This window comes from Pseudorasbora parva, chromosome 19, assembly GCF_024679245.1.
Source record: "Pseudorasbora parva isolate DD20220531a chromosome 19, ASM2467924v1, whole genome shotgun sequence".
Lineage (NCBI taxonomy): Eukaryota > Metazoa > Chordata > Actinopteri > Cypriniformes > Gobionidae > Pseudorasbora > Pseudorasbora parva.
Window position 1 is genome coordinate 5,774,127 of NC_090190.1, and position 12,872 is coordinate 5,786,998.

The following is a 12,872-nucleotide window of genomic DNA, read 5'->3' on the forward strand; positions in this document are numbered from 1 at the left end:
GGCTTCAGGTAGACGTCACCATTTCTGCAAAGCACACAGCGCCATCTAGTGAGAGACAATCTGCTCTCGCTTTCCTTTCCCAAACCCTCTCGGGCCTGAAGACAACTATGCAAGCGATCTTTCAGCTAAACTGCACTTCAGAAAGTCTCTAAAGTCATCAAATACATTTGAAAAATGTTGAATTTCATAACTTCTTAATATTTTAGCTGGTTACTTCCTAGTTTTCTTTTTCCTCCCTCCGTTTTCTTTTATCACCAGAGTGGCGAAGGGAGCTTTTACACCGAGCGTTCTGTCAGATGCTATTTAAAGGTTTACCTCATGTTAGTTTTCCACTTTATATGTCCCTCTTCTCATAAAACAGCTTAATTAAAAATGGCCCTCAAGCTTGAATCCCTCTGAAATTACCAGTGTGGCTCTCTGTGAAACACATGTATTTATTTAGCGCTCTGTGGGGTGGAAGTGCTAAAGATGTCGCCGCACTGTAGCTTGATTAATGTTTGGTACTCCATAGAAATCTTAGCTATTTATCACCTCTGTCCCTCATAAAAGGGTGTCTTCGTGCAAATGTCTGTGTGTGCGTCTGCCAATTTTGCAGGCAGCCGGTGGCAGTACGTCACATCAGGTCAGCTTTTCCTACTTTAATGGCTTCAACTCTCTGCTAAACAACATGGAGCTCATTAGGAAGATCTACACCACCCTGGCAGGCAACCGCAGAGATGTGGAAGTTACTAAAGGTTAGTGTTTTTCTTTTCTTTTTTTAAAATCTTGTTTTGTTTTGACTTGTCCTTCCTTCCCTGATTAGACTGACTGGCGCTGCGTCCGAATATTCATACTTCCATACTCTATAGTATGTGAAAAACAGGTTACGCTTTTTTACGGTGACGTAGTTAAATTGTTCTTACTCAAATAAGTACTGACTAATATTAATTAACTACTTGTACTTACTATAGATTTATGTTAGGGCTTGTTTAGGGTTAGTTACTTGTAATTATGCATAATTTACTATTATTACTACACTCTAAAAAATGCTGGGTTAAAAACAACCCAAGTTGGGTTGAAAATGCACCAACCCAACAATTGGGTTGTTTTAACCCAATGGTTGAGTTGTTCTTACCCAGCAATTGGGTTGTCTTAAGCAACATTTAACCCAACCACTGGGTTAAAACAACTCAACCATTGGGTTAAAACAACTCAATTGTTGGGTCGGTGCATTTTCAACCCAACTTGGGTTGTTTTTAACCCAGCATTTTTTAGAGTGTATAGTAAGTAGATGCAGTTACATGTAAGTACGTCATATTAAAATAAAGTGTCACTGAAAAACTATATGAGCTGAGTAGTATGCCCGAAATCATAATATTCATAAAACGAAAAGTACTCTGGAGAGGAATTGTGAATGACAGGGGAGCAACGCAACTGACGCCGTGGGGCACATGACGATGACAACATGGCGGATGTGGTACGTCCAAATTTCATTCACATGACACACATACATACTATACTTTTTTAATGGTCGTGAAGTAAGTTTCAAATCAAACCTACTATACAGTATGCGATTTCGTACGCAGCATGGATATGCCACGAAAAACACAATGTTGCTCATATTGCATTGCTGGAGATATACCTGTTCGCTTGTCATGTATATGTGTATTATTCATGTAATGCAGTATAAATTAATATATAATTATAGTATTTAAATAGTACATCTTGCTCAGATTCGTTCGATTTTGAAACAATTTTTTTTCTGTTTACAGTTTTCCTATAAATGTTATCATGCAGTTTAAAAATTGTCATTTTAATATAAATATATATCATTAAAGGTCAAAAATTGTCCAGATACAGTTTTACAGGTCCATTTACAACCCTATAAATTGTCCCTAGGATGTAATGCTCTGTTTTTGCCTTATTTGGAAGAGTCATGAATATTAATGTTAAACTCTGATCTGATTGGCTGTTTCACTGGCTCATTGACAGCTAACACATCTACCATCCGTCATGGCAATGAATTTACAATGATAGCTTCTCAACTTTAAATCACGAACTGAACTGGGTAGTGTGTAAATATGTTGTTTACAGTAATGTTACAGTTTGACAGTACAGAACTCATTTAAAAGAAGATTTATTTAGCCAAAAGTAATGTATAAGCCACTCAAAATAGTCAGTGTCATGTTTACTACTCACCCGCTGCAAAATAATCATACTTCAGTTCTCAAAAATGTATATTTATTTAACAAATTGACTAGAAGCCTTGTCAAATGACTATCATTTCAACTTAGATTTTGAAGAAGGTGACGTTAGTTACAAGGATCGAGTTGTAACAGTAGTAGTAAACGTAGTTCGCTTCTGAGTTATGTGTTAATGATGAAATATAGGCTAATTTAAGTTTCAATCCGTCAACAGGGATCGACACACGCATCTACTGTTGTATTTTTATGACAACACTGGCAGGAAATAATACCTTTGCCATTTGACAAACTGTTATGTGTGCTACTGGAGTTTCCAATACTAGCATCTTGCGTTAGATCTAGACAACACAGGGGAAATTATCGTAATGTTGTCTTACTAAGAAACTTTCAATTTAATCAGAAATGGGTTTGACAGTCTGGAAGTGGATAAAATCACTGCCTACTGCTTGCAGGAATACGGTTGGAGTCGGCCCTTTCTTCAGTTTTAGACGCTGAGCGAATCCTGCTATATTGCCCTAGGTTAGAAAAACTCTCCGTGGTGAAATCGGCCGAGCAAATGAACAACTTTGAATCAAATTGTTGCGGTATCCGATTGTAAATAAACATCAACCATGACTGTTGGCATTGTTTATCTGTGGGAAGGCTATGAAAAGTCCTCACGTCCCCTGCACAGCCTGGAACATGACATTTGTTTCCATGATCTGCCGTTTTGGCTCTCCTCGCGTGACGCTTGTTTATCTGCTGAACTCCCGACGGCTGCGCATCCGCCTGACAATGAACATGGGCTGACATGCAAATGTTGGGGGCGTACATATTAATGATCCCAGCGATAGCGTCACGTCTGGCGTTATGTTGAAAATAGCCTGTTTTGCCGTGGTGTTTTTCACAAACAAAATTTACAAATGAAGGAGGATGCAATGGTGTTTGAGACTCACTGTATGTGATGGCCATGTACTGAACTCTTTATTCAACTCTGGCAAGGTTAATACATTTTTCATTCTAGGGCACCTTTAAGATACATTTCCTACTATTATAATGTATGCTAAACACAGTTGTGCTACTTAATATTTTTGTGGAAACTATTTTTTCCATGTCAATAGAATTTTGAAATAACATTTATAATAAGTAGAATCTTTTTCTGATATTTATTAATTTCATAATCTTAAAAAAAAAAAAAAAAAAAAATTCTTTTTTAAATCTTACTTACCACAAACTTTTGTATGGCAGTGTATCATTATTTCAATAAATAAATAAATAAGCAGCTAAAACAGTTTTCAAGATTGATAATAATAAGAAATGATCTTAGAATGATTTCCAAAGGATCACATGAAATTGAAGACTGGAGTAATAATGCTGAAAATTCAGCTTTGACGTCATAGGAATATGAATATATTACATTTAAAATATATTACGCCAAAAACCAGTTAATTTAAATTGTAATAATATTTCACAGTATTACGGTTTTTACTATATTTTTGATCCAATAAGTGCAGCCTTGGTGAAATCAAGATACTACTTTCAAAAACATAATGTTTCGTAACTTTTGACCGGTAAGGTGTATATACGTCAACTTTAACTCATCAAAAGACGATAAATATCTTAGAAAACCTGTCAGTAGCCCACCAAGGAGAGCATTTTTTTTTAAACAAAGCCTCCAAAACCTTAAAAAACCTTTGGTCTGTGTCTCCCTGGCCAACTGCTGACCTGTGAAACAGCCCTCATAGTCTGGCTGCAATGGAGCTGTGCGTCTTGGACACACACTCTTGCTGTACACACCCAGCCTGCGATGCTATCAGCCCTGTGGAGACCGGGGCCAGGGGTGGAGAGGCTACATTTACCGCTGCTGTTCCCACAGAGGCTGTAGGCCGCCATCGGGCTCCGCTGGGACCTGTGCGTGCGAATTTCCATGTCTACTTCTCTTGTTGACCCTCAGCTGATTGGTTCCGTATGTTTTGAGCGCTACGCCGAAGCATAGTTTCGTCATTGCAACAGCTATTGCTCGCCACCTGGGGAAAATAGGGAACACATCACCTCGCATAAAGGCCGCGGAATAAAACAGCTTGCAAATGTATAAAAGCATTCTTTTTTTGCCCATTCTAAAGCATTATTTCATCACAGTTATTCCATCGCTACCGATCACGAATATGTGATTTCTTTACCTTTCCACTCCGATGCTTGAAAGGCCAACTTTTTGTAGAATCAAATATGATTTTTGGCACGCCCAATGCTCTTGGCGGCATGTTCCTCACACTTATCGGTAGCTTGTGTTTGTTTTTGGAGGGCGCTGAAGAGACCGATGCCCTGCGTGATCTTTGATTGGAGCGTTCTTCACACTTCACAGCGTGTTTAAGGCCGGGGTAAGCTGAGCTGGGCTAGATTCAATAGGGCTCTGTGTTAGAACACTTGCTGCCTTTTTCAGACTAGTCACTCTATACCAGTGCAGTGGGAATCCCTCTGTTAACCGGCCTGTGTTCATTCTGCTCATTACCACTCTACACTTAACCTGCACAACCAACTGATATCCAATACATTACCGGACTCAGTGATTTACTTAATATTTGAATGAATTGTAATCATGTTGAGATGTGTCTATGTCAAGTCAAGTCAAGTCAAGTCACCTTTATTTAAATTATTCTTTTTACAATGCAGTTTTATTGTGTCAGTGCAGTCCAATCATTAATATTGCTGAATATTAAGTGTCCCCAACTAAGCAAGCCAAAGGGGACAGTGGCAAGGAATCCCCCCCAAAAAAAGACAAAAGAAAAAAGCTCCGTCGGGGTGCCAGTTCTCCGTTCAAACACGGTGTGCTTGATTCCAGGCTGCATCGCGAGTCAGATTGCGGTTTGGTCATTCATGTAAAAATATGTAAAAGTAATAGTTTATTAATAGAACTGCGATCAGTACAATGACCTTGTAAAACTTTAATTCAAGTGGCTTTTATTTTAATGAATATGCCTGCAAGGCGAATGTGATCAAAAAGGTTTGAAAATGATCATGAAGAGCCCTTGCACACGGCTGTTAGTGAGGGGACTGGGGAGCACGGCCACTTTTGAGGAAGTCATTTTACTGTTTATAATCTAAGTGGCATTCGTTCATTTTCATGTAATTCATCTGACGTTTAATTTAAACCATCAATTGTGCACCCAATGACTTGGGACTATTAACATATTTATGTTGCAAACAGAGATATATTGAATTAAAGACAAAAACCGGCAATATTTGATGTGAAAGAATCATTTTAACAGCTATAAATGTGAATTTTTTCTCCTGCGTTTCCAAGGTAATGTTCTAATTGACAATAAAGTGACAATATCTCTTGATATAGGGTGTACGTGACAGTGCCATCCTGCTCTCTTCAGAGTGTTTACTTCAAGTGCCCTTCTGAGGGAGCAGGACATAGCGATGCTCACTTTCAAACATAATTCACCCTCTTCATACATCCACTAAAAATGACCTCACTAGCGTTTGGCTAAAGGTAATTGCAAAAACGACGGAGAAAAGGTTTTGCATCATTTGTTTGCAGATTCCGCTTGATTTAATATTATTATTTAGTAAAATGTTTTATATTATATGTGGGCAAATATAGTACCATTCAAAAGTTTGGGGTGAAATTATTTTTTTGTCAAGAAATCAATTATTCAGCATGGATGGATTAATTAATCAAAACTAAAGATGACATTGCATGTACATGCAGTATATAATCAGCATATTAAAATGATTTTCAAAGGATTATGTTGCACTGAAAACTGGAGTAATGATGCTGAAAATACTTAATCAATTATATATTTTATAAAATATAGAAACAAATAGAAAACTGTTATTTTAAATTATAATAATATTTCAGAATATTACCTAATAAGTGCAGCCTCGGTGGGCATTAGAGACTTGTTTAAAAATGTTACCGCCCCCAAACCTTTGAGCGGTAGTGTATCTTTTGGAACCACTGTATATCTTTGTGAAACAGACTTATTGCTAATAATTAATTCATACAAATCTCTTTCTGTTTTCCAGAGGAGTTCATCATTGCTGCCCAAAGGTTTGGCCAGGTGACACCTATGGAAGTGGACATCCTGTTCCAGCTGGCTGACCTGTCTGAGCCAAGAGGGTGAGTCACCATGGCGACAGGGCCCTGCTGAATCATCGTCTGAGAGCCTCTCCCCATCAAGAGGAGGGTTCGAGTCTCAGCCATAACATACTTCAGCTCAGCCTCTGTGCTTCAGAGCCCTCTAGCCACTCTCGCCTTCTAAAAACGGCATTGTTTGACTTCTGTAATTATATGTGAAAAGTTTTCTGGTCTCTCTATTCTGAGTCTTGTTCTGGCAATTGCATAGTCGATGATACATGACTCTTCCTATTATTGTACAGCAGGAGGTTTTGAACACGGTCCAGCTTGTTCTAGCTTTCCTGCAGCATGTAGCGAGCACACATGTTTCCACACTACTGTAACTGCTGCATTTCTTACCAGGACTGTAATGAGCTTGGAAGTATATTTACTAAATATCTGCTCTGAGCCATGGAGCGGTGTAATCATGGTGAGCTAAACCCATCTTGAAAACCAAAAATATCACATGAACATATTTGAAGAGTCAGATACCCTGACCTATGAACTGGCGTATGGCTCTACTGGGTGGGTCTTAAAGTATCTGAGGAGTAAACGCCGGTGATCTGGAATTGCTTGTTGGACATTATTATTTCTTTGCAATGTGATACTGTAATTGCCCAACTCATTTTGAGTTAAGATTGTGAGGTTTTTACTTGTGAGGGCACACTACCTACCACTCTTCCTCAAGATGTTGTGCTCTAAAAAAAGTAGAAAAACGTTGGAATCTGTTGGTGTCAAGTCCAGTCTCCTTTATTTATATAGTGCTTTATACAATACAGATTGTTTCAAAGCAGCTTTACAGTGTTGACAGGAAAATGATGCATTTCAGCTGAAGTCAGTTCAGTGTTGATTCGGTTCTGTTGTAAAGATCAGCTCAGTTAAGTTCTCATACACCAGTGTCAGATCAACAATATTGCTGAATATTACGTTTAGCTGTTTTATTATGTCTGCCTGTGTTTTTTCTGTCTACAGGCGTGTTGGCTTAGTTGACATTGAGATGATTGCACCTCTGGAGGAGGGAGCTCTTCCTTACAACCTTGCTGAGATTCAAAGACAGGTAAGTGTACCGAAATGTAGTCTTGTCTTAAAGAGGACACATTATGTTTTTTTACATTTTCAACTTGTCAGTGTGTTGCTGTTTAAGCATGAAAAATGTTGCAAAGTTATAAAGCACAAAGTCCCTCCAAAGGGAGTTATTCGCTCTATCTGTGTCACTGTTTATAAGCTCCCTGAAAAGAGCTTTCTAAAACTTTTTTTTTAGCATACGCTAAATAAAGGGTTGAGTTAGTTAGTAGTGTCTTGATGTAACGGAGGCCAGCTAGTAGTCACTGTGCAGGTAAACCTCACTCCTCTGACTTCAAGAGATGCTCTAGTGACTGACGCTAGAGGTTGCAGCCTTTAGCCTCCTTAGAATGTCAACTCTCATGCTGGCGGACCCGGGTTCGAGTCCGGCTTGTAGCAGGCGGTTCGAACAGGAAGAGTTACATTGACCCTTGTGGTTATTCTAAGGACAGGACATTTCTAGCCTGACATTGGATAATGCTCCATTGGGCTGGGCATTGATTGGTTATGTGGTGTGTTTTAACCGAACCAGAAAAGAGAATGCCTCTGCACTCAATTGGATAGACCTACAACCAATCAGAGCAACGGAGTAAGTGACGTGTGTTGAGCGACGCATAGTTGTCAACAGAACTCAACCGCACTCACGCTGGAAGAAGTAGAAGAAGATGACGAGTGTAAATTATCTTTGTCGGTGTTGTAAAAAGAATTTAAGGATACACGGAATACCAACACAATCATTTTTGAGAGAAATAGTAAAGGTGAAGTTCTCTGTTTAGTAAGTTAATTCAACCCAAGTGCTCTTTGGTGGCGTGGATGATTACGTTACTGTTGATTATCTGTCCATCATCGAATAAAGCCCGCCCTGACAATTTAATCGGTCCGATCAGCTCTGGTTCCAGCATAGTTGCTCCACAACGGGTTGTGGTTCCCATACGACGACGTAACTTGCTGCTTGACTTCCATCTTTCCCAAAACCACTTTGTCGCAAATTTGCTGTTCAACCGCATTGGTTAATGATATAAATGAATCTGCTGATAAAATGAATGCCAGATTTTTTGCTATAAATGACAGACATGGCATCTGAGGACTAATTCTCATTTTGCTTTATTTCCAGATTCAATCATAGGCTCGTTATTATGTACTAAAGCACGTACACACATGCGCACACTTCAAAAACGGTGCTTTAAATCTCTTCACAAACTAAAAGAAATAAATGAAATATTCCACATAAAAGACATAGATTGTGCTGAATGTCAGCTTGCTTATTTTGCTCAAGATAAGGATTTATTAAGTCCACATGCCCTGAAAACAAGAAACTCTGCTTCTAACCACAGGCCAAGGGCTGTCGTTCAGACCACACAACTTTGGGAAGCTGTTTGCGAATGTTCGCTGGAACTATGGTTTCGTTGAACTATGCTGATAATGACAATACTTGCAAACATAGTTGGCTAACAATGTGTTTTTGAAAACCTATTCTAGTAAATGTAACTTTTTATCAATTGAATGGGTCCTTGCTGAATCTTTTGAGCCGTATATAAATAAATGAATGAATAAATAATGACAAAAAAATGCATAAAAGATCATTAAAAACACTTCATGCATGTACACTTGCCCTTATTCTCTGAGAATGATATTCTTGAGAGACATGACAGAATTTCCGATAAGTAAGTGTAGTGGCGTTTACGGTGCATTCTGGGGATGTTTGTGCACTTGAGCGATTTTGACACTGACTCTCTGGTTAGCAGGCTTGCAACTAAAATAAGGAGCGGATTGTTAAATGTTTCTATTATTCTATCATTGTAGAAATATGATTCATACCCATCTATATCCTATCAAAACATTTTGACAAGTTATAGTTATCTAAATGTGATATGAATGTTATTGGCTCACATTATTTTGTTTTTTACATGGCTGCTTTTATGGTTGATAAAGAGAGAGTTTGAGAACTTGTGTTTATAAATTCATGCTTCTGATAAACGCATCCTTTCCAGCCCCTCTGGAATTTTTCATCCACTACTGCTGAGCTTGAGCCTTCACTTTGACCAGAGCAGTGAAAGAAGAGAATATCTGAATCTGTCATCGGCACACAGATCACACATATAAAAAGCTGTAAATGAAACGCAAGCCCAGCAGTCGAGGGAACTTATCAACGTCTGATGGCGAGATGAGGGGAAATGAAAACAGACAGAAAGGCTTGAATACTCTACAGGGAAAAGAAAGAGAGTGTGTCTGTGCCTAGATATTCCCTCTTTATTTTATCAGAAGTTCTGCCTCCAAACACATTGAGGGCTGAGTTATTCCTTTGCGCAGGGCCGTACGAAGCGGGGGCCCGGGACAGAGACGCCAGTCCCACCACAATGAGCCGCTTTGGGCTGTGGTCTGGCCTTATGGGCTGCTGGCCAGCTCTCCCTCACCACCTCCCCCCCAAACACAGTTTATCCCACACCCTTAACCCCTCAGTGAGCCTGAGAGGGAGGAGGGGGGCACAATGGCGGTCCGGGCAGTTACCTCGAGGTTCCTGACAGGTGGTCCTGGGTAGGCAGGGCGACTGTATCTCCGGCTGGGAATGCAGCATGGGATGCTTGGATGGTTCTGGCTGGCCTTATTTCTTGTGCTCTCTCTAACTGTGGGGCTACCGCCATGGCTGGACCCGCTTGACTGTGGTTTCTGCCCGTCTCAACTAACACCATGCAAAAAAAAAAAAGCATGAGTAGTGAATGTGACGTACATAATTCGCCCTTGTTGTTATATACTGCTGAGTATTAATGCAGTACTTTATCCTTAATTACTGTTCAGGGATTGTGGTACCTTTAAGATGTTCTGATGCGTGTTGACGTATCACGGGTTAACACACACTTGAGGAAGTGTTGTTATGATTTTGTTTTGGTTATTAAAGGAGACACTCATGTGCTCAACGTGAGTTGCCGTCGCTTGTTCTTCACAGCAATTTCCACACATTTCTCATTAACAAAAGAGGTTGGATCAAACTAAATGAAGTGTTTTAGTATTTTGTAAAATCCTAACAGTTAATAATTAAACTAACAGGAAGCTGAATGAAATTCAGAAGTTCAGCAACCTGTTCGTTCTTCTATTTTCCTCGTTCATTTTAGAATATTTATAAATTCATCAAAACGGTAAAATAACAAATGGAAGTAATAATTACATTTTAAGTAGCCATTACTCCAGTTTTTGATACATTCTAATTATTGTATGTTTTTCGTGCTCAAGAAACATTTATTTTTATTATCAATGTTGAAAACATTGTGATTATATTATATTATATTATATTATATTATATTATATTATATTATATTATATTATATTATATTATATTATATTATATTATATTAAAATATAATTGCCAACTTTTGCAAAGTATTATTTATAAGTTCCTATTCTATTCAATTTGATTCAATTCTACATTAAAATTTGCTGGAAAAAGGCACTCTTTGATTTTCATAACTTCTATGTGATGTGATGTGATGTGATGTGATGTGATGTGATGTGATGTGATGTGATGTGATGTGATGTGATGTGATGTGATGTGATGTGATGTGATGTGATGTGATGTGATGTGATGTGATGTGATGTGATGTGATGTATGATATGAACAGTGCCTTGCGAAAATATTCGGCCCCCTTGAACTTTTCAATCTTTTGCCACATTTCAGGCTTCAAACATAATGATATGAAACTATCATTTTTTGTGAAGAATCAACAACAAGTGGGACACAATCATGAAGTGGAATGAAATGTATTGGATATTTCAAACTTTTTTAACAAATCAAAAACTAAAAAAATTGGGCGTGCAAAATTATTCGGCCCCCTTAAGTTAATACTTTGTAGCGCCACCTTTTGCTGCGATTACAGCTGTAAGTCGCTTGGGGTGTGTCTCTATCAGTATTGCACATCAAGAGACTGAAATGTTTGCCCATTCCTCCTTGCAGAACAGCTCGAGCTCAGTGAGGTTGGATGGAGAGCGTTTGTGAACAGCAGTTTTCAGCTCTTTCCACAGATTCTCGATTGGATTCAGGTCTGGACTTTGACTTGGCCATCCTATCACCTGGATATGTTTATTTTTGAACCATTCCATTGTAGATTTTGCTTTATGTTTTGGATCATTGTCTTGTTGGAAGACAAATCTCCGTCCCAGTCTCAGGTCTTTTGCAGATTCCATCAGGTTTTCTTCCAGAATGGTCCTGTATTTGGCTCCATCCATCTTCCCATCAATTTTAACCATCTTCCCTGTCCCTGCTGAAGAAAAGCAGGCCCACACCATGATGCTGCCACCACCATGTTTGACAGTGGGGATGGTGTGTTCAGGGTGATGAGCTGTGTGGCTTTTACGCCAAACATAACGTTTTGCATTGTTGCCAAAAAGTTAAATTTTGGTTTCATCTGACCAGAGCACCTTCTTCCTCATGTTTGGTGTGTCTCCCAGGTGGCTTGTGGCAAACTTTAAACAACACTTTTTTCTTCTTGCCACTCTTCCAGAAAGGCCAGATTTGTGCAGTATACGACTGATTGTTGTCTCCCACCTCAGCTGTAGATCTCTGCAGTTCATCCAGAGTGATCATGGACCTCTTGGCTGCATCTCTGATCAGTCTTCTCCTTGTATGAGCTGAAAGTTTAGAGGGACGGACAGGTTTTGGTAGATTTGCAGTGGTCTGATACTCCTTCCATTTCAATATTATCGCTTGCACAGTGCTCCTTGGGATGTTTAAAGCTTGGGAAATCTTTTTGTATCCAAATTCGGCTTTAAACTTCTCCACAACAGTATCTCGGACCTGCCTGGTGTGTTCCTTGTTCTTCATGATGCTCTCTGTGCTTTAAACGGACCTCTGAGACTATCACAGTGCAGGTGCATTTATACAGAGACTTAATTACACACAGGTGGATTCTATTTATCATCATTAGTCATTTAGGTCAACATTGGATCATTCAGAGATCCTCACTGAACTTCTGGAGAGAGTTTGCTGCACTGAAAGTAAAGGGGCCGAATAATTTTGCACTCCCAATTTTTCAGTTTTTGATTTGTTAAAAAAGTTTGAAATGTCCAATAAATTGCATTCATTCCACTTCATGATTGTGTCCCACTTGTTGTTGATTCTTCACAAACAATTACAGTTTCATATCATCATGTTTGAAGCCTGAAATGTGGCAAAAGGTCACAAAGTTCAAGAAGGCCGAATGTTTTTGCAAGGCACTGTATAATGTTATGTATAATGTTATGTTATGTTGTTATGTTTTTGATGCAGTTTAATAATTGTATGTTTTTTTGGTGCTCAGTGGACATTTCTTTTTCATTATCGATGTTGAAAACCATTTTTTAAATTAAAAAATATTATACATTTTATACATCGATTATGTTATATCATATTATTGTATTTTGTTATATTATATCATTATATTATGAATTATATAATGAATTATATTATATTATATTATATTAGAATCTGTTGAAAAGTATCATGGTTCAGAGTTCAGATTCTCTTGTTTTTTTGTTTTGTTTTTTTGCTGTCCGCA

The 12,872-nt window shown here is 38.5% G+C and overlaps 1 protein-coding gene across 3 annotated transcripts in view; it reads left to right on the forward strand.

Annotated features, from left to right (window-relative positions):
• Positions 1–12,872, forward strand: part of LOC137048432 (electrogenic aspartate/glutamate antiporter SLC25A13, mitochondrial) — a 53,505-nt gene that overhangs the window by 19,264 nt on the left and 21,369 nt on the right. For all 3 annotated transcript variants that reach the window (XM_067426587.1, XM_067426586.1, XM_067426588.1), the window contains 3 exons: positions 596–734; positions 6,195–6,288; positions 7,258–7,342. In XM_067426587.1, coding sequence (XP_067282688.1) covers positions 596–734; positions 6,195–6,288; positions 7,258–7,342 — 318 coding nt within the window. The remainder of the gene's footprint in view (positions 1–595; positions 735–6,194; positions 6,289–7,257; positions 7,343–12,872) is intronic.